At 35.5% G+C, this 20,908-nt stretch overlaps 1 protein-coding gene across 1 annotated transcript in view; it reads right to left on the bottom strand.

The window, feature by feature from the left end:
- CEP57 (centrosomal protein 57) overlaps window positions 1-20,908 on the bottom strand; it is a 51,661-nt gene that overhangs the window by 12,063 nt on the left and 18,690 nt on the right. The window contains exons 3-7 of the mRNA XM_028517613.2: window positions 17,117-17,296; window positions 16,641-16,762; window positions 5,950-6,066; window positions 5,014-5,091; window positions 104-211 (exon numbers count right to left, since the gene is read on the bottom strand). Coding sequence (XP_028373414.1) covers window positions 104-211; window positions 5,014-5,091; window positions 5,950-6,066; window positions 16,641-16,762; window positions 17,117-17,296 — 605 coding nt within the window. The remainder of the gene's footprint in view (window positions 1-103; window positions 212-5,013; window positions 5,092-5,949; window positions 6,067-16,640; window positions 16,763-17,116; window positions 17,297-20,908) is intronic.

The raw sequence follows: 20,908 nt of genomic DNA, 5'->3' as shown, positions 1-20,908 counted from the left end.
AATGTGCTCATCCAAGGTTGCAGTACCACATGGTTAATGAGTGTTTTCATATAAATTACACCCAATGATAATTAGTACTTTGACTTACTGATTGTTTTCATACCTTTTCTGGTGGTTTTGACTTCTTTTTTTTAATTTTTCTTGTACTGGGAACACAAGAAGTTGCCTTATCTTCCAAGATAAGTCTATTTGTTTCTAGACCTGTCTGCAACTAGAAAAAATATGAGAGCCTGAAGTTAATGCTGTAGAAATAAAAGTTATGATTTGAGATTTGTCATGTAAAAGCCTATAAAACCTACACTTAGTAAAACAAGACCAGGAAATACATTCTAGCTGTATAACTATGTCTTCAACCAATCTGTCAATACCTGTCAAACATTTTAAATCAATAACAATATCTCAATTTATCTTGAAGTGCAGTGTTATAATTTGTCCTATTTTAGCTCATTGTTTGTACCTGCTCCATAAATTGCAGCTAATGAGTTAAATGCACTAAATCTACCTGCAAATTTATGCTTCAGTATTTTCTTCCTTTTGCACACAGAATCTACAACAGTGCCAGACACAAAACCAGCTGGACAGAAAAACACTTTTCTCCCTCTTTTAAAAACTCATATACTTAAAAGACAAGAAAAAAGACTGAAAATTTATGTCTAAAAGAACTGGAAGGTATGTCAGCAAATGTCAAGCTCCTTAATCCAGAAGCTTAGTAACTACATTAAAAATAATATCCATCTACATGGTAGAAATTCCACAAGCGATTACTAAGGATTTCAAATAAGGGCTATTTTCTCTAAACCAACTTACAACTTTACTTAAAAAATTTAATACACACATACACATTTACAAGTTTATTCATCTAGATGTGGTTTTCAAACCTGCCTGTGTATCAAAATAGTCTGAAGATTATGAGAAAAAGTCAGATTGCTCCTCTCCAGGCCTCATGATTTTGAACCTTCCAGGTTTGGAAAATTTGTATTTAAAATAATAGGCCCTGACCAGCGTGGCTCAGTTGGCTGGACATCATCCTGCAAACCAAAAGGTTGCAGGTTTGATTCCCAGTTAGGGCATTTGCCTGGGTTGTGGGTTTGACCTCTAGTCAGATCGTGTATGAAAGGCAACCAATTGACATTTCTCACAATGATGTTTCTTTCTCTCTCTTTCTCCCTCCCTTCCCCTCTTTCTAAAAATAAATAAATAAAATCTAAAAAAAATACTTAGATCATTACTAATACTTCCCTCAATGACTGAATTCTCCTGGGAAAGGCTCTATTCAATGACAAAGGAATATAGAATCTTCATTCTCAGGAGCATCTAAATTCCCACACATTTAACACTGTTTATAAAGAGTAAACTGATTAAATATAATTCAATGAACATGTTATTACTATTCCAGAAGACCTAAAAAGCCAATGAGTTTGAATAGTATATAAAAGAACAATTTTTTCCAATAATTTAACTTTCAGCTTTTTAGTTCTTCCTGGAAGCTGTCATATATTTGCTGTGGCAGAGTTTAACATTTTAAAGTGCTCTAACTAGGAGTGCCAGCCAAGATGGAGGTGTTAAGTAGAAAACCTTTGCTTCCTCGCACAACCAAATGGAGGATAACAATCAATCTAAAATCAATAAACCAAAAGCACCAGAAAATCAAATTGCATGGAACTCAGACAACCAAGCAGTTAAAGAAAAAGTCAATGAGAGCCAGACTAGTAATGCAGCTGGACCCTGCAAGGGAGGAGGCTGACTAAAGGCAAAACTGAGTCTCAGAGGTGGCGGTGGACTATGGAGGGGGTTGCCCCCATGGGAGATACTCCCAGTCTCACTCAAGAGAGTCTGTTGAAAAGTGCTCTAGAGATGAGCAGGTGGGCTGCATTGTTCCCTCTCTGGCCCCTCCACCACAGGCAGCTCTGAGGTCAAAGAAGGTTGCCCTGCCCAGGTGAATACCTAGGACCCCACCCTCTTACAACTTATCAGCTGCACTAAGACAAAGATATATGGCCCAAATGAAAGAACAGAGCAAAACTCCAGAGAAAGAGTTAAGTGATGAGGAGATAGCCAACCTACCTGATGGAGAATTTAAAGCCCTGGTAATCAAAATGCTCATAGATCTGATTGAGCAGATCTTGGTCAAAAAATGAAAAAACATTGCCCTGGCTGGCGTAGCTCAGTGGATTGAGCGCGGGCTGGGAATCAAAGTGTCCCAGGTTCAATTCCCAGCCAGGGTACATTCCTGGGTTGCAGGCCAGAACCCCCAGCAACCGCACATGGATGGATGTCTCTCTGTCTCTGTTTCTGTCTCTCTCTCTTTCTCTCCCCCTCCCTTCCCTCTCTAAAAATAAATAAATAAAATCTTAAAAAAAAAATGAAAAAACAAATGAAGGAATGAAGGATACCCAAAGTGAAAGGAAGTAAAATATTCAGGGAACCAACAGTGACAGGAAGGAAACCAGGACTCAAACCAACAATCTGGAACAGAAGAAATAAACAAACATCCACCTGGAACAAAAGGAAGAATCAAGAATTCAAAAAAGTGAAAAGAGTCTTATACACCTCTGGGACAAGCTGAAACATTCCAATATCCGAATTATAGGGGTGCCAGAAGGAGAACAACAGCAGCAAGAAATTGAAATCATATTTGAACAAATAATGAGGAATACGTCCTCAATCTGGCAAAGGAAATAGACTTCCAGGAAGCCCAGAGAGTCCCAAAGAGGACCCAAAGAGGAACACACCAAGGCAAATCATCAAGTTACCCAAGATTAAATACAAAAAGAGAATCCTAAAAGAAGCAAGAGGAAACGAGAGCTACCTACAAAGGAAGTCCCATAAGACTATCAGCTGATTTTTCAAAAGAAACCTTGCAGGCAAGAAGGGGCTGGAAAGAAGTATTTGAAGTCATGAAAGGCAAGGACCTACATCCAAGATTACTCTATCCAGCAAAGCTATCATTTAAAATGGAAGGGCAGATAAAGTGCTTCCCAGATAATGTCAACTTAAAGGAGTTCATCATCACCAAGCCCTTATTATATGAAATGTTAAAGGGGCTTATCTAAGAAAAGAAGATGAAAATATGAACAGCGATATGACAACAAACTCACAACTATCAACAAATGAACCTAAAGAAAAGAAAACAGCGAAAACAAAAACTAAGCAAACAACCAGAACAGGAACAGAATCAGATAAATGGGTATCACACAGAGGGATTTTGGTGGGGAGGGGGAAGGGAGGAATAGGGGAGAAAAGGTACAGGAAGACGAAGCATAATTGGTAGGCATAAAATAGACGGGGAGAGATAAAAAAAAATGGTATAGGAAACACAAGACTCAAAGAACTTAAGTGTACAACCCATGGACATGAACTAAGGTAGGTGGGGAATGCTGGAGGGCTGGTAGGGCAGGGCAGGGGTGGGTAAAGGGGGAAAAGTTGGGAAAACTGTAATAGCATGATCAATAAAAAATACTTAAAAAAAAAAGAAAAAAATGAAGTGCTTTAATTATCTTTTTCTCTTGTTTGATCTAACACTAAGAAGATAGAAAATGAAGATCAGTTTATCACTGGTAAAATTCGAGTCCTGAATGGTTAAATACCTTGCTTAAGGCTATACAAATTAGGGTGACCTAGACTTGGAACCACTTACCATGACGCCTGGCCATTGTTCTTCCACTATAAGAGTTTCACCATAAGAACTCAAAACCTTTACTGATATTACATTATCAGTAATAACTGATTTGGTCCCTACTCTTATGCCTGCCAAATAAAAAAGCAAAAATACCATAATTTTTCACATTAATAAAATAATGAACTTGTTTACTTTTGTATTGAATGTACAATGGGACTCACCACAAGATATATAAAGCACAACCCATAAGTTTCAAGTTACAAGTGAGGAAACATAGATACAGTAAGTGGCCCACATTAAAGTGAAATTGGCAGAGAAACCAAGTAATTTCAAAATTTGTTGGCAGTTAAAAATAAAGCCACTTGACTACATAACTCAGAAAGCACACTGAGGGGAAAAAATATACAAATTGACCAAAAGGTAAATATGAGAAAAATATATCAGCTTTAATAGAAAGAGAGTATGCTATATCAGTGAATTCTGGAAATCATGAAAAGGAACAGACAAGGTAACAAAGATGAGATTAAGAGAACGGTTCTAGTCCTGTGAGCACACTCATGGAGTGATCTCAGGCATCTGGTCATAGCCTGAACTACAAAGCCTCCATTCCCAATTGTTTTGGAATCAGGCCCTGCTTCTTGTGTTAATATTATAATGAGAAAAGATACATGCAAATGTCACACATATAAAAAAAGACTGGAATTGGGAGGGCAATATATGGGAGACATTTGAATCAATAAGCTCCTAAGGGGATAGAATCAACAGTTATAAACATTAAGTTTTTTATTGGGCCTATACATAAGACTTACTGGGTAGAGAAGTACTGTTAATTCTTCTAGAAATGCAGTTCTGGTTTTTGTATATAAAATGTTTTGGGGAATCCACATTGCCTTACCCATTCTACCTAGTGGCCATTGAATAGGAGAAAAATCTAAGACCAGTGAGCAAACTCATTTTCCTAATATGGTAGCTTTGGTGAATTAGTACGTCAATAGCTATTGGGGCAGCCCATTACCTCAACTTCTGTTTTGGTGTCTTGAGGCTACCAAGGAAAAGAAAGCACCTATAAGTAGGGTATTGAACAATGGTTTTCAAGTATTTCTAATAGTGGCCCATGTGAAAAGTTTTACATACCTTATTATGTATATAGTCTGATATTTTTTAGTCTATTGATTTTTTAAAATACTGATTGTATTTTTAAAAACTCTAAAGAAATGCCGAGTTTTTACTCTGTAAAAATACTTACAATTTTACATATTAAGCTATATATCTAAGAATTTATATCAGACCATTCCAAAATATAAATAACCTAAGAAGCCCACAGTTAATCCTCTGTTCATACAAAGAGAGTAGTGCAATATATGAGGAACCTAATTGTTCACATTTCAATGTACCTCAGCTGCTTTAGCCTGCATACGTTTTCTTTCCTTTTCTTCTTCACGAAGTTTTGCTTCCAACTCTTCCATTTTTTTCTAGTGAAAAAAACATTCGAAGTGTTAACAGTAAAAAAGTCTTATTGTCTATTAGTAAAATTTTAATATAGCAACAGAGGATTATGAGTACATATTTAGCATAGTAAGTACAAGCTTGTTAGTTCATTCTGGTAATGGCTCTCAGCCTGCCAGTCAGTATCCCTGACACTCCTTTGTGATTCATTATTAGTCATTTGCAAGGTAGTTGAGAGGTTCAACACAATTATGGGTAAAATCTTTGGCCAAAGAACCCAGCTCTGTATGAAGGCACTCAGGTTAGACAGAAGCTAAATCTGAAACATTAGTGTCACTAGTATTAAACACTTCCCAAGAGAATCAATGAAAACTAAACTTAGGTCACAGAACAACTTAAACCAAGTGATACAAGCCTTAAGAATACTCAAAAACATCTGATCTTCAAACATTAAGAAAAAACAAAACTCTTCACATACATCAAGGTTTTAAAATGTGAACATTCTCTCCAAATTACATTTCTCCCTTTAAAAAATTTCTATGTTTCTTTGTTGTCAGATCACCTTTCTATAAATATCTAGTATTATAAAATGACCAATTTTAGCCCTGGCCAGTGTAGCACAGTGGACTGAACGCTGCTCACCTGTGAACCAAAGGGTCACTGGTTAGATTCCCAGTCAGGGCACATGCCCCGTTTGCAGGCCAGGTCCCCAGTGGGGGGGGGGGGGAAAGAGAGGCAACCACACACTGATGTTTCTCTCCCTCTTTTTTCTCCCTCCCTTCCCCCCTTCTCTAAAAATAAATAAATAAAATCTTTTAAAAAATGACCAATTTTACAAAAGAACTGATATTATACATTGATGAGTGAAAAGTACATTCACTGACTTCTGCGAGCGCCTGCATTGCAGTAAGTTTGTTGTATTCCTGCTCAAGAAGGTCCAATTTTTCAAGCTGGCTCTGAACATGTGTTTGATCATGTTGTCGTTCTCTTTCTAGGGAGACCTGGTAAATGATATTAAATACAGCATGATAATTTGACAAAAACAACAACAACAAAAAAAAACCACTCTGAAAAACAACACCAAGTGTAACTTAGAATACAATATATGCTATTTTTCCTGACCTTTCATAAAACTTGAGATACTATAGAGGAATTCTAGGGGAAAAGAAGATTAAGATGAAACCGCAGAAACATCAATTAATAAGTGTACTCCTGTTCTCACTATATAACATTTGGTTCTATTATAGTGAGACTATCATTATACTCTGAGATAGCACATTTACTAGACATACAATAGGCTACACACACACACTTTCAATTAGTCTGGTTCTCTTAAATAGTTTATCTCTTTATTAAGGCAATAATTAAATTTGGTTTTGGTTTTTATTATTTATACTTCCTCTGAATTATACATAAAACATCTTTTTTTTTCCAGGTTAGGATCAAAAATTTAAAAAGACTGTCACCTATCAGGTTTAAGAACTGACAATCACAGAGAGAACTATTAAACTAGGTAAGAAGTGGATGTATGCTAATTTAGGTCTGTTGATAAAAAGCCCAATCACCAAATAATGTACACCTGAACTAGTAAAGAGTCTATATCTTCACATACAAGTCTACAGCAATAGGTAATATACTATCAGAAATTTGAATTTGACGAGGTAATATAAAGCAAACTTTTTTTTCCAGGAATTTGTGTGAACTACTAATTTCCTTCTATCCACCACAGTGGATAGTTTACTGCCCTTAAAAGAATACATTAAAGTTAAAAATTGGCAAAAATTATATTTTATCCAGCATTAGAACCATTCCTATTAAGCAAGATATTTAAAATTCACTAATTAAATGGGGCTATAATTCAAAGTAATTTATTATATATAGTCATGCACCACTTAACAACAAGGATACGTCCTTAGAAATGCATCACTAGGTGACTCTGTCATTGTGCAAACATCATAGAGTGTACTTACATAAACCTAGATTGTATAACCTACCACAGACCTACACTATATATGGTATAGCCTATTGCTCTTAGGTTACAAGCCTATAAACCATTTTACTGTACAAGACAACAGAGTAAATCAAACACAAGAGAAAATGATGCAATCAAGAGAGGTGTTAAATATGGGACATGTGAAGCTGCTACTGGCATAACATGGCATTTCTGTTTTATAGCAAACTTTCATTTTTTCATATGTAGAAAGCGTATAATCTAAAACAATAAAAAGGATAGTACAGTAAATACATAAATCAGTAACAGTTAGTTATTATCAATTTCAAGTATAATATACTGTACACAATCATATGTGACTGGTAATGCATTAAAAGTTTGTTTACACCAGCATCACCACTGAGTAATCTGTTGCACGATAGTGTTACAGCAACTACATTACTAGGTGATAGAAATTTTTCAACTCCATTAAATTCTTATGGGACCACCACTGTATATACAGTCTGTGATTGACCTAAACATTGTGATAAAGCACATGATGTATGTCAAACAGGTATTCCTTGGCTAATTTGTAGGTTTGCTTCCATACTTTAAGCAATAAAGCAAATATTCCAATAAAGCAGGCCATGTGAATTATTTGGTTTACTACTGCATATAAATATTATGTCTATACAAAATTGTAGTCTATCAAGTGTACAATAGCATTGTGTATAAAAAAACAATGTATATATAACTTAGCCCTGACTGGTGTGGCTCAGTGGATTGAGCAATGGACTGCAAAGCAAAGGGCTGCCGGTTCAATTTCCAGTCAGGGCACATGCCTAGGTTGTGAGCCAACCACACATTGATGTGTCTCTCCCTTTGTTTTTCCCTCCCTTACCCCTCTCTAAAAATAAATCAAATTTAAAAAAAAAACAATGTGTATAACAATAAAAAATACTTTATTGCTAAAAAACTGCTAACAATCATCTCAGGCTTCACAAACTGTCATTTATTTGCTAGTGAAGGGTCTTACCTTCAGTTTGTAAAATACTATCTTTGAAACTAAGTTTAAAAAAAGTGCAATAAAACTATGCCTGTATTCGTCAAGACATTTTACTATTGTCTAATAAATGCTAACCTGAAAACTGAATATCCCAATGAAGAGATTTACTCTATTACTATGTATGTTTTACATTTCCAAGCATTTGGGAGATTGAACCAAATACTCCCTCCCTTCTCCCCTCCTTCGCTACAGAATCTATCACATAAAAGTGTTAGACAAACCACAGCAACACTAAATTATTATATAATTAAGTTTGAAAGCCTAAAAGAAAAATCTCCAGATGCAAGAAAAAGACATAGGAACTCAAAAGCAAGTGAAGGGACATGGAAGTGAAATACCACATGAGGCAGTACTGGAACCTTGATATATTAAATACACATGACAAAAAGTCTCAGGCAATGTACCATCTGCATGATGCAAGAACCCCCAGCCACTAAATTAACATAAATCTGAACCGGAACCGTGAAAATCATCAAGCCTTAGCAAAGGCAAATTAACAACTATATCCTAAGATTGTTAACACAACTAGTTAAGTATGAAATGCCCCAGGGGAAAAGAAAAAAACTTGGAAGAATATTAAGTGTATCATAAAAAATATATAAATATATATGTATTTCCTATGGGAAAAAAAATCACCATAAAGTGACTTGACAGATGCAATGAATGACAGAATTGATATTCTGAAGACATGATATAATTAAGAAGAAACTGAAAAAAGTTGTAGTGTTTAAAAAAATAAAAGGAAGGAATAAAAACTTATGGTGCATCAAAAGTGGACCAAAGAAGATCCAAATGGAAGCAAAAAATAGCATCACTAAAATATACCCAATACCATATGAAAGAGACCTATAATGCACATGAGAATTAGTAAACCATCTTCTCAAATATTGCTGTGTAATTATTCAAATACTTCTTGTAGGTCTAATATCTCTAACTTTGATAGAAAGCTGACTGAGGTATAAAGCACAAAAATTTTCATACTGCAGAGCATCTAAGCAAAATGTTAAACATATAAAACTTCAAATCTTGCATAATAAAATTAAGATTCCCAGAAATTATGGTGTTCATGAATTCAAAGTCCAGATTCATAAGAAAAAGAGGTATTTAAAAACATTACACACACACACACACACACACACAAAAGACATGCTGCAGATATCTTCCCGCAAAGGTATACACACAGTTTTTCAAAGCATGGGTGGGGGGCAGGTCCAAGATGGTGGCGTAGGAAGACCCTGAACTCAGCTCCTTCGATGGACACACTGAATATCTAGATATACCTATACAGAGAGCAACTCCTCCAGAAGAGGTTGACTGAGCAGCTTCTGCCCAACAAAAAACAGTGGAACCACACAGAGAAGGGTAGCCGAGACAGAGGAGACGTGACAACAGTGAGAATGCACCCCAGATGCAGAAACCTATAGGATGGAGGAAGATCACTGAGAGGCCCACACAGATTTGCATGCACTGGGACACAGCAAACAAACCAGTGGTTTAAAGAGCACCTAGGCTTTAATGTGAAAGAAATCTATTAACCCTAAAACATCTGTCAAAACGGTGGGGAACTACTCGAAGTCTTTCCAAGAAGAGGCCACAATTTGGGAGTCCACTTGTCCCTGTGTATGGGTGAAACACCTAGCTTATCTTCTAAGGAAGAGAGTTAAAAGACAATGGTATCCCAGCATATATGAAGACTGGAGACCGAGAATTGTAGAGGACACTGAAAAATGAGACGAGTAGGTGGGAGCTGTGAACACCAATCAGTACACCTGCTGGAAGAGGAAACTCATCAACAAAGGAACCACCAACAGATAACAACGGAAGAAGGTGAAGAAGGGTGTGGAAGCCACACTAACCTCAATCCAGGACTGGTCTGGAAATACAACTAAATGGTGGAGAAATTACCCAAAACAAAGAACTGAACAAAAGCAAGAGAGAAGCCTCAAAACCTTGTACACAGAAAAGAATCAGCTTCAACTCAACCTGTCCACACCTGCACAACAGATTATAAGACGTGGTGGGTGGAGTGGCCCTCAGTTAACCAGCTGGAGGGAAGGACCCACCAAAGAAAGATGCAACAACAATCAAAACCCAAAGACATACAGAGAGGCAACATAAACAACAGCCCAAGACCAGCGAGCTCAGGAGATCAAGGAACTGCACAACTTAATCTCACAGGTGTTCTACCATAGAAGTTTACACCAGAAACCGAGGGAGTCAGAACAGATCAATTTAAGAAGCAGAGGCTAACAAGAGAGTCTCTCAAATAATGGGAAGACAAAGAGACAATCCCCAAATAAAAGGAAAGGAGGAAACCTCAGAAAAAATGCTAAATGAAATAGAGGCAACTCAACTATTAGATATTGAGTTCAAAGCAATGGTTATCAGGAAGCTCAATGAGCTCACAATGAGCTACCAGAACTATAGGGAAACTACAGTGAACTCACTGCAAACTATATCAACATGAAAAAGGAAATAGAAACTATCAACAAGGGCCAAGAGGAAATGAAGAATACAATTTCTGAACTATAGAACACAGCAGAAGGAATCAAAACCAGGCTCCATGAAGCAGAGGATCGGATCAGTGAGCTATAGGACAAGCTAGAAAAAAACACCTAGAAAGACCAAGAAAAGAAAAAGAGGCTCAGAAAAAATGAAGAGAGGTTGAGGGAACTGCAGGACAACATGAAATGTAATAATATCCATAAAATAGGGATAACAGAAGAGGAGGAAGAAAAGCAAGGGATAGAAAACCTATTTGAAAAAGTAATGATGGAAAATTTCCTAATTTGATGAGAGGAAAAAGTCACACAAATCCAGGAAACACAGAGTCCCAATCAAGAGGAACCCAAAGAGGTCCATTTCAAGACACATCATAATTAAAATGGCAAAATTCCAAGACACAGAGAGAATTTTAAAGGCAGCAAGAGAGAAACAAGAAGTAACATACAAGGGAGTCCCAATAAGGCTAGCAGCTGACTTCTCAATGGAAATGCTCCAAGCCAGAAGAAAATGGCAAGAAATATTCCAAGTAATGAGAACCAGAGGCCTGCAACCAAGGCTACTTTACCCAGCAAGGCTCTCATTTAAAATGGAAGGCCAAACAAGGAGTTTCCCAGGCAAGGAGTTTCCCAGACAAAAGAAGTCTAAAAGAATACATCTTCACCAAACCAGCTCTGAAAGATGCTAAAGGGGCTGCTTTAAGGAAAGGAAGGAAAAGAGTGAAAAAGAGAGGAACACAGGCATGAAAAAGTACCTATCAATAATAACCTTAAATGTAAATGGATTAAATGCTTCAATCAAAACATACAGAATAACTGAATGGATAAGAAAGCATGACCCACACATATGATGCCAACAAGAGACCCACCTCAGGACAAAAGACCTACACAGACTGAAAGTGAAGGGCTGGAAACAAATTTTCCAAACAAATGGAAAGGGGGGAAAAACAAAAAAAAAGCTGGGGTAGCAATACTCATATCAGACAAAACAGACTTCAAAAAAAAAAATGGGCCATAAAAAGAGACCCAGAACAACACTTCAAAATACTCAAGGGAAGAATCCATCAAGAAGGCATAAACATTGTAAATATATATGCACTCAACATAGGAGCACCCAAATACATAAAGAAAATCTTGGAGGACTTCAAGAAAGATACTGATAGCAACACAATTATAGTAGGAGATTTCAACACCCCACTGTCACAAATGGATAGATGAAACAAAATATCAACAAAGATATTTCGGCATTGAACAATGTCCTAGATCAAATGAACTTAACTGATATAGAGCCTTATATCCCAAAGAAGTAAAATGTACATCCTTTTCAAATGCACATGGTACATTTTCAAAGATAGACCACATGACAAGACACAAAACAAGCCTCAACAAACTCAAGAAAACTGAAATCATATCAGGCATTTTCTCTGACCACAAGAGACTGAAACTAGAAACCAACATCAAGGAAAAAACTCAAAAATATTCAAACTCATGAAGATTGAATAGCATGCTATTCAACAATGAATAGTCAAGAATGAGATTAAGGAAGAAATCAAAAAGTTTCTGAAAACAAATGAAAATGAACTCACAACCACCCAAAAGTTATGGGACACAGCAAAGGCAGTCCTGAGAGGGAAGTTCATAGCCATACAGGCCTACCTAAAAAAAATAGAAACATTCCAAATGAACGACCTAACTCTACCCCTACAAGAACTTGAAGAACAACAACAAAGACAGCCTAGAGCAAGTAGAAGAAAGGAAATAACCAAGATCAGAGCAGAATTAAACGATAGAGAGACTAAAAGCACAATTCTAAGGATCAATAAATCCAAGACCTGGTTCTTTGAAAATACAGACAAAATCAACAAGCCTTTAAGCAGACTCATCAAGAAAAAAAAGAGAGAGGATCCAAATAAACACAATCAGAAATAAAAGAGGAGAGATTACAACTGATAACACAGAAATACAAAGGATTGTTAAGACTGGGAGAGGTAGCTGTTTCACCTACTTCATAGAAACGAACACAGTGTGACCAACAAAATGAGGGGACTGAGGAATATGCTCCAAATGAAAGAGTAAAATCAACCCTTGCCCCAAAACCCTAATGACACACAGGTAAGTTAATTTATCTGGAAAAAAAAATCAATGGTGATAAAAATGCTCAGAGAACTTGTGAGAATAGAGGAAAAGACCATAATCAGAAATAAGAAAATAAACAAAACAAAACAAAAACCTAATTGGCAAAGGCAAATATATAGAAAGGGCAGTGGATAAACCACCTAAAAAACTAGTAGAAAGGTTAAGAGAAAAATAGTAAAACCAACTATAACTTCAAGTAAGTAGTACGGAGATACACACAAAGATCTAAAATATGATGTAAAAAGATAAAACATGTGGGGGGCATAAAAATGTGGCACTTTTTAGAATGTGTTCAAACTTAAAGCCTATCCATTAAAAACAGACTGGTATATATACAGGTCAATATATATGAACCTCATGGTAAACACAAACCAAAAACCTACAACACACACACACACATACACACGAACCAAAATGTAACACTAAAGAAAACCAGCAAACCACTAGAGAACAAAAGAGGAAAGAAATAGAGAACTACAAAAATAACCGGAAAACAATTAATAAAATGCCAATGAGAACATACCTATCAATAATTACTTTAAATGTAATTGGACTAAAAGCTGCGGTCAAAAGACATAGGGTGGCTGATTGCCTTCCAGATACAAGACACTCATTTCAAATAACAAAAGACACACAGAGACTTCGAGGAATGGATCCATGCAAATGAAAACCAAAGGAAAACTGAGTTAGCAATACTTCTATTAGACAAAATAGACATTAAAACAGACTAATGAAAGACAAAGGATGTTATGTAATGCTCCAAAAAAGTTTACAATCATATATATTTATGTACCCAATATAGGACAACCTAAATATATAAAGAAAATAGTAACAGACATAAAGGGAAAAAACTGAAATAGGGAACATGAACAATCTATTTACATCAATGAATACATCATACACACCAAAACTCAATAAAACATTGGCCTAAAGGACACATTCAATGATATGGACTTAATACATACATACATACATACATACATACAGTACATTTCATCCCCAAACTGCAGAACATACATTCTTTTCAAATGCACTTGTACATTTTCCAGGATAGACCACATGTTAGAACACAAAAAAAAGTCTCGATAAATTCAAGAACACTGACATCACATCAAGCATCTTTTCCAACTACAGCAATATAAAACTAGAAATCAATTACAATAAGAAAACTGCAAGAAACATAAACACTTCAGAGACTAATCCTGCTTCTATACAACCAGTGGGTCAAGGAGAAATTAAAGAGAGGAAATTTAAAAAAACAAAAAACAAAGTTCTAAGTTAGAAGAAAGAAAATAATAAAGGGCTAAACAGAAATAAGTGAAAAAGTTAAAAGAGGAAGAAACAAAATCCAAACTGACCATTTTCCAGTAAATGAAATTAAAGCAGTAATCAAAAAACTCCCAACAATAAATTCCAGGACCAGAAGGCTTCACAGGTAAATTCTATCAAGCTTTTAAATAAGAACGGTCCTTCTCGAACTATTGCAAAAAACACATGAGAAAGAAATGCTTATAAACTCTTTCTATGAGGCCAGCATCACCCTAACACCAAAACTAAAGTCGTATTTTAAAAGTTACTTGCTAATACCCCAATAAACATACATGTAAAATCCTCAACCATACAGACATATAATAACATGTAAAAAGAATTCTAAAGACTCCACCAAAAAAGCACTAGGACTAATAAATGAATTCAATCAACTTGCAGGAGATAAAATTAATATTCATGAATCAGTTGTGTTTCTGTGCACAAATAACAAGCTATCGGAAAAGAAATTAAGAATAAAATATCTAGCAACAAATTTAACCAAGGAGGTAAAAGACTTGTACTCTGAAAATTTTTAAACATTAATGAAAGAAGCTGAAGACAGAAATAAATGGAGGGATATACCGTGTTCGTGGATTAAAAAATTAGTATCATTACAAAGTCCATACTATCAAAAACAATCTACAGATTCAATGTAATCCTTCTCAAAATACCAAGGCATTTCCCACAGAACTAGAGTACTCCTAGAATTTATATAAAATCATAGAAGACCCAGCATAGCCAAAGTAAAGCAACCTTAACAATTAAAGACTTACATATAAGCCCTGAAACCATAAAACTCCTGAAAACATAGGCAGTAAACTCTTTGACATTGGTTTTAGCAGTATTTTTTTAATGACTCTTTAGGCAGAGGCAAAAAAAGAAAAACTAACCAAATGAGACTACATCAAACTAAAAGAACTGAATGGCAGAAGATATTTGCAAAGTATATAGCCAGTAAGAGTAACTATCTAAAATATTTAAAGAAATCATAAAACTCTGCATAAGAAAAGACAAAAACAAACAAAAGCACCCCACCCATAGTCCTATTTTAAAAAGGGCAGAGGACCTAAATAGACATTTCTACAAAGAAGACATACTTTGTCTAGAAACATCTGCAAAGATGCTCAACAGCAGTAACTATTAGGGAAATACAAATGAAAACCACAGTGAATTATAACCTCACATCTGTCAGAATGGTAGTATCAAAAAAACAAGTAACAAACGATAGTAAGGATGTGGAGAAATAAGAACCCTAAAATGAAAACACTAATTCAAAAGATATATGCACCTTTATGCTCACTGCTGCATTATTTACAACAGCCAAAATATGGAAATCACCTAGCTGTCCATCAAAAGATGAACTGAATAAAGGAGACACTCACACGAAAATGGAGTATTATTCAGCCATAAAAAGAACAAAATATTGCCATTTGTGACCATATAAATGGACCTAAAGGGTAGTATGCTAAATAAAGTAAGAGATAAATACTGCACTTCACTCATATGTGAAATCTAAAAGTAAAACACAAAACAAATGAATAAAACAAAAACAAACTCATTGACACAGAGAGCAAACTAATGGATGCCAGAAAGGAGGGAATGGGGGGAATGAATAAAAAAAAGGTGAAGGGGATTTAAAAAGTACAAAATTCCAGTTGCAAAAATAAATGTCACATGTGTGTACTGGTACAACATAGGGAATACAGTCAATATTGTAATAGCTGTATGGTGACAGACAGTAACAAGACTTATCATGATGATCACTTTATAAGGTTAATAAACATTAAATCACTATTTGTATACCCAAAACTTTGTTAACTACACTTTAACATAACATCAGGTTTTCAAAGTATTAAAAATCCCGAAACCTGCTGCCTTACCTGAGTCTTTAAATTGAGTAAGTAGAGAGAGACATAAGATTTTTTACACTTTTTATCATGTAGACTAAAAGAAGTTAATGTAACTTGAAAAGATCATGCAACACACTATATAGTATTTTCCCAATTTAAGTAAAACTTTACCAAATACAGAAATTATAAGAAAGCCAATCAAATCTTCAGACATCATAAATAATTCTAAGTAATTTCAGTCTTGTACTGGTATAATGTTCACCAACAGAAGCTATCAAAGCTGTGTGTGTACAGGATATGGCAGTGTGTGTGACGGTCATCCCAAAAGAAAACCCATTTATAGGTACACTGAAAAAAAAATTACATTTTTTTCTCAAAGTTTACACTAGTCTTTCAAAATGAACTACTGGTACTATTGCCAGTGGTTAATTTAAGATAAAAGGAGAAATACCCTGGCTGGTGTAGCTCAGTAGACTGAGTGACAGCTGCGAACCAAAGGATGGCTGGTTTGATTCCCAGTCAGGGCACATGCCTGGGTTGCAGGCCAGGTCTCCAGTGAGGACCACGTGAGAGGCAACCCACACATTGATGTTTCTCTCCCTCTCTTTCTCCTTCCCTTCCCCTCTCTCTAAAAATAAATAAAATAAAACCTTAAAAAAATGGAGATCATGGCAATTAAAAAAAAGTAATAATTATAATAGCACCATTAGTTCTCACTGACAAAAAAGTCACTTTAATTTTTCCCATTAACTGTCCTTGAGAATGAATCTGTGAGATACTATACCTGTTTCTCCAAGACAGATGTCCTTTCCTTTTCTGCATGCTTTATCATATTACGCATATATTCCAATTGTTTTTCTAAAAGATTACATTTATTTTCTGCAGCTAACAACTGAGATGTCAGTTCTAAAAAGAATATGTAAAAAAAAAAAAAAAGCAGAAATTAGGTCACTTGTAGAACAGTTTAACAAGCTGTTAAAAGGAATTAAGCCTACTGTATATATATAATAACCACTTTCCAGCAGTCCTGGAAGCCTTTTCAGATGACCTAAATCACTCCCTATACGCTGGTCTAATCTGCCTCGAATTCAGGCAATAGATATAATTTCATAACATCAGCACTTGTTCCTCAAAACGCACCAGAGTATATAATGCTGTTTTGTGGCGCTTGAAGACTGACTACTAGAATATGCTAATGGACAATTTTGGAGTAACTTTACAATACTGATTTTGAGTGTTTATTTCCTTAATTAAACAAACCTTGATTGTGCTTTGATTCCTCATTTTTTGAATTCTCCCTTTCTTGTATCTGTTCATCCAATACTTTCTTATATTCAATTGTTTCTCTGGACAAGGTTTTCACACTTTCTTCTGCCTGAATCCTTTCAAGTTCTAAGCGTCGAATCTTATCTTGAAGATTCTTCAGAGCAGAGAATATGGCTGCCAAATACAAATATGGATACTATAAAATAACAATATAAAAAGAGAAAGTTCCCTTATAAATAATAACCTGATCTAAATAAAAAATAAAATTGATGGGTGGGTAGAATGCAGGATCACTCTTTAGGAATGATAAAATTTTAATTATTATCACATGATAATTCTTTAAAAAAATCTATTTAAAGACATCTTTTGAGTTTCTGAAATGTGCTATTCAAGTAAAAGTCACATTATTATAGTAAAAAGATTTCAAAAATTTTATAAAATGGTAAAAATATCTAGCTAATCATACAAAGTTCATATAACTGTCCCAAAGAATATTAACTATAACTTTTCTGTTTCAATAAAAGGATCACATGCAGATTCCAATCACAATTAAGAGTCAAACACAAAAAGAATAATTTTTAATGCCTATTTTTTATTACTTAAGGAAAAATTATCTAAGCACACTGTAACTGCCAGACAAAAGTTCCTAATTATAAAAGTAATATAAATTCACTATACAAGGCACAGGAAGCTACAACAAAGAAAATAACAGATAATTCTACCACCAAGAGATAATGACTGTTATTTCTGGTTATTTCTTTTTATCTTTTATTTTATGTATAAAACAGATTGCGATCAAACTACTTAAAATTATTTAAAACTTAAGATTTAAGTTTTGTTTTGTACTCTATCATTATGATACTGTGAGCATTCCCTTATGCTGTGTTAAAAGGTTATTTTCTTATTACCAATAAATAAAAATTGAAAAATTAAGTTACTAAGTCAAAAATATTCATATTTTCAAGGCTCCTGAAACAAAGTAAATTACCTTCAAAATAGGTTGCATCAATTTATACTTTGATCAGAAGTATGTCTTTGCCAACAGACATTACAATATCTCTGCCATTTTTTGAAATATAGTTCATTGATTATGCTATTACAGTTGTCCCATTTTACCCCTTTATTATCCTCCACCCTGTATACCCCCTCCCACCTGCATTCCCCAACCCCTTAGTTCATGTCCATGGGTCGTACATATAAGTTCTCTGGCTTCTTTATTTCCTATACTATTCTTAACCTCCTCCTGTCTATCTTGCACCTACCTTTTACACTTCTTACTCCCTGTACCATTTCTCCCATTACTCCCCCCACCTTCCCACTGATAACCCTCTATGTGATTTCCATTTATGTGATTCTGTTCCTTCTCTAGCTGTTTGCTTTGTTTTTGTTGGGTTTTTTTTTAGTTCAGTTGTTGATAGTTGTGAGTTTGTCGTCATTTTCCTGTTCATAGTTTTCATCTTCTTTTTCTTAGATAAGTCCCTTTAACATTTCATGTAATAAGGGCTTGGTGATGATGAACTACTTTAACTTGACTTTATCTGGGAAGCACTTTATCTGCCTTTCCATTTTAAATGATAGCTTTGTTGGACAGAGTAATCTTGGATGCAGATCCTTGCCTTTCATGACTTGGAATACTTCTTTCCAGCCCCTTCTTGTCCATAAGGTCTCTTTTGAGAAATCAGCTGATAGTCTTATGGGCACTTCTTTGTGGGTAGCTGTATCCTTTTCTCTTGCTGTTTTGAAGATTCTCTCCTTATCTTTAATCTTGGGTAATGAAATTATTACATGCCTTGGTGTGTTCCTCTTTGGCTCCAACTTCTTCGGGACTCTCTGAGCTTCCTGGACTTCCTAGAAGTCTATTCCTTTGCCAGATTGGGGAAGTTCTCCTTCACTGTGTTTTCAAATAAGTTAAATTTTTTGCTCTTCCCGTTCTCCTTCTGGCACTCCTATGATTTGCATATTGGAACATTTAAAGTTGTGGAGGTTCCTAGACCTCTCCTCATTTTTTTGAATTTTTGATTTTTCATTCTGTTCTGGTTGAATGTTTAGTTCTTCCCTCTGCTCCAAACCGCTGATTTGAGTCCTGTTTTCCTTCCCATCACTATTGGTTCCCTATATATTTTCCTTTATTTCAATTTTCACAACCTTCACTTTTTCCCCTATTTTGTAACCATACTCAACCATTTCTGTGAGCATCCTGATTACCAGTGTTTTGAATTCTACATCTAATAGGTTGGCTATCTCTTCATCACTTTAGTTGTATTTTTCCTGGAGCTTTGATCTGTTCTTTCATTTGGGCCACTTTTTTTGGGGGGGGGTCTCAGCAAGCCTGTTACATAGTAAGGGGCAGAGCCCTAGGTATTTGCCAGGGCAGGACAACCCATGTCACTGAGTTGTGGAACTGTGTGTGAGCGATGGGTGAGAGTGGGAACTTGTTCGGCTTCCGCAGGCCTTTAGTCACTTCCCCCACCACCCACAAGCAAATTGGCCCCTTCTGGTACTGATTCCTGGGTGAGTGGGTTTGTGTACATCTTAGGACCCTGTGGGTCTCTCCAACAAACTCGCCTGTGAGGCTGGGTGTTTCTCCCACCAATTTTATCACTCAGAGGTTTTGAAGCTTTATTTCCCTGCGCCGGAACCCTGTATGTGCAGTCTGTCTCGCTCCCCAGTTGTTCCTCCCAATTAATCTGCACACATATCTGGGACCGCCTGGCCTGCCAGCTGCTGCCTTGCCCCGAGTCTCTCCACCCTGGATACCTGTCTCTGCCCCTCCTACCAGTCTGGATGAACGTTTCTTCTTTAATTCTTTGGTTGTTGGACATCCATACCATTCGATTTTCTGTGAGTTCTAGTTGTTTGTTTGATATCCTTCTTTTGGTTGTATGAGCAGGCACAGTGTACCTACCTACGCCTCCATCTTGGCCAGAAGTCTCTCTGCCATTCTGACTAAAGAACACATACGACTTCTGGCTATTTTATTTTGCATTTCTATTACAAGTTTAAATATATTATTGGTCAATTCTCTACCACTTATAAATTTCTTCACCTATTTTTCTGTAAGAAAAAGTCTAGCCCTCTGTTTATTATATATTTAATTCTAGTTTTGATGTACCGATTTTCCATACAGTTATATGAAACAATTTTTTCCGTTGAGTTTTGTTTATATGTATATAGAATGTTTTTCTGTAAACAAGATTAGATAGACTTTGTATTTTCCTTTATTATACTTAAGTATAATAGTTTCACACATTTTTACATTTAATTCTTGAAGTCAAATAAACCGTATTTTTATACCAAAGAACTTTAAACAGGAACTTTATCATATCCCAAATTCCCACATATACTTATATATGTGGATATAATTACTACTTACACATATGACCAAGTCAGTTTCAGGACTTCCTTTTATTTTGATTCCACTAGTATTATGCCAATATTTTCATTTTTAACATTTTATAATCTTTAATACTGCCAGTTACCCACATTCTGTGTCTTTAAATCATTTCAATATTATCTTCATCAATTAAATATTTAAAATCATTTTGCCTAAACTTTGATTTAAATGAAGCATCATGTATACTATACAATAGGTAGGAAAAACTGCCATAAATAAGGCATACATTTTCATTTATTAACATAATTCATTCACTCACCAAATTTTTCAGTGCCTAAAATGTGACAGACCCAAATAGGAGACTGATATATTTCATAATCTGGATAGCTTATTTTTCCTGGTATGCAACGAACTCATCAATTTTGATGCCCTTTAGTGCTTCAGCTGTTTTC

The sequence above is a fragment of the Phyllostomus discolor genome, chromosome 6, assembly GCF_004126475.2.
Source record: "Phyllostomus discolor isolate MPI-MPIP mPhyDis1 chromosome 6, mPhyDis1.pri.v3, whole genome shotgun sequence".
NCBI lineage: Eukaryota > Metazoa > Chordata > Mammalia > Chiroptera > Phyllostomidae > Phyllostomus > Phyllostomus discolor.
Note: the sequence above shows the minus strand (reverse complement) of the source record. Positions and strands in the feature narration are given on the sequence as shown.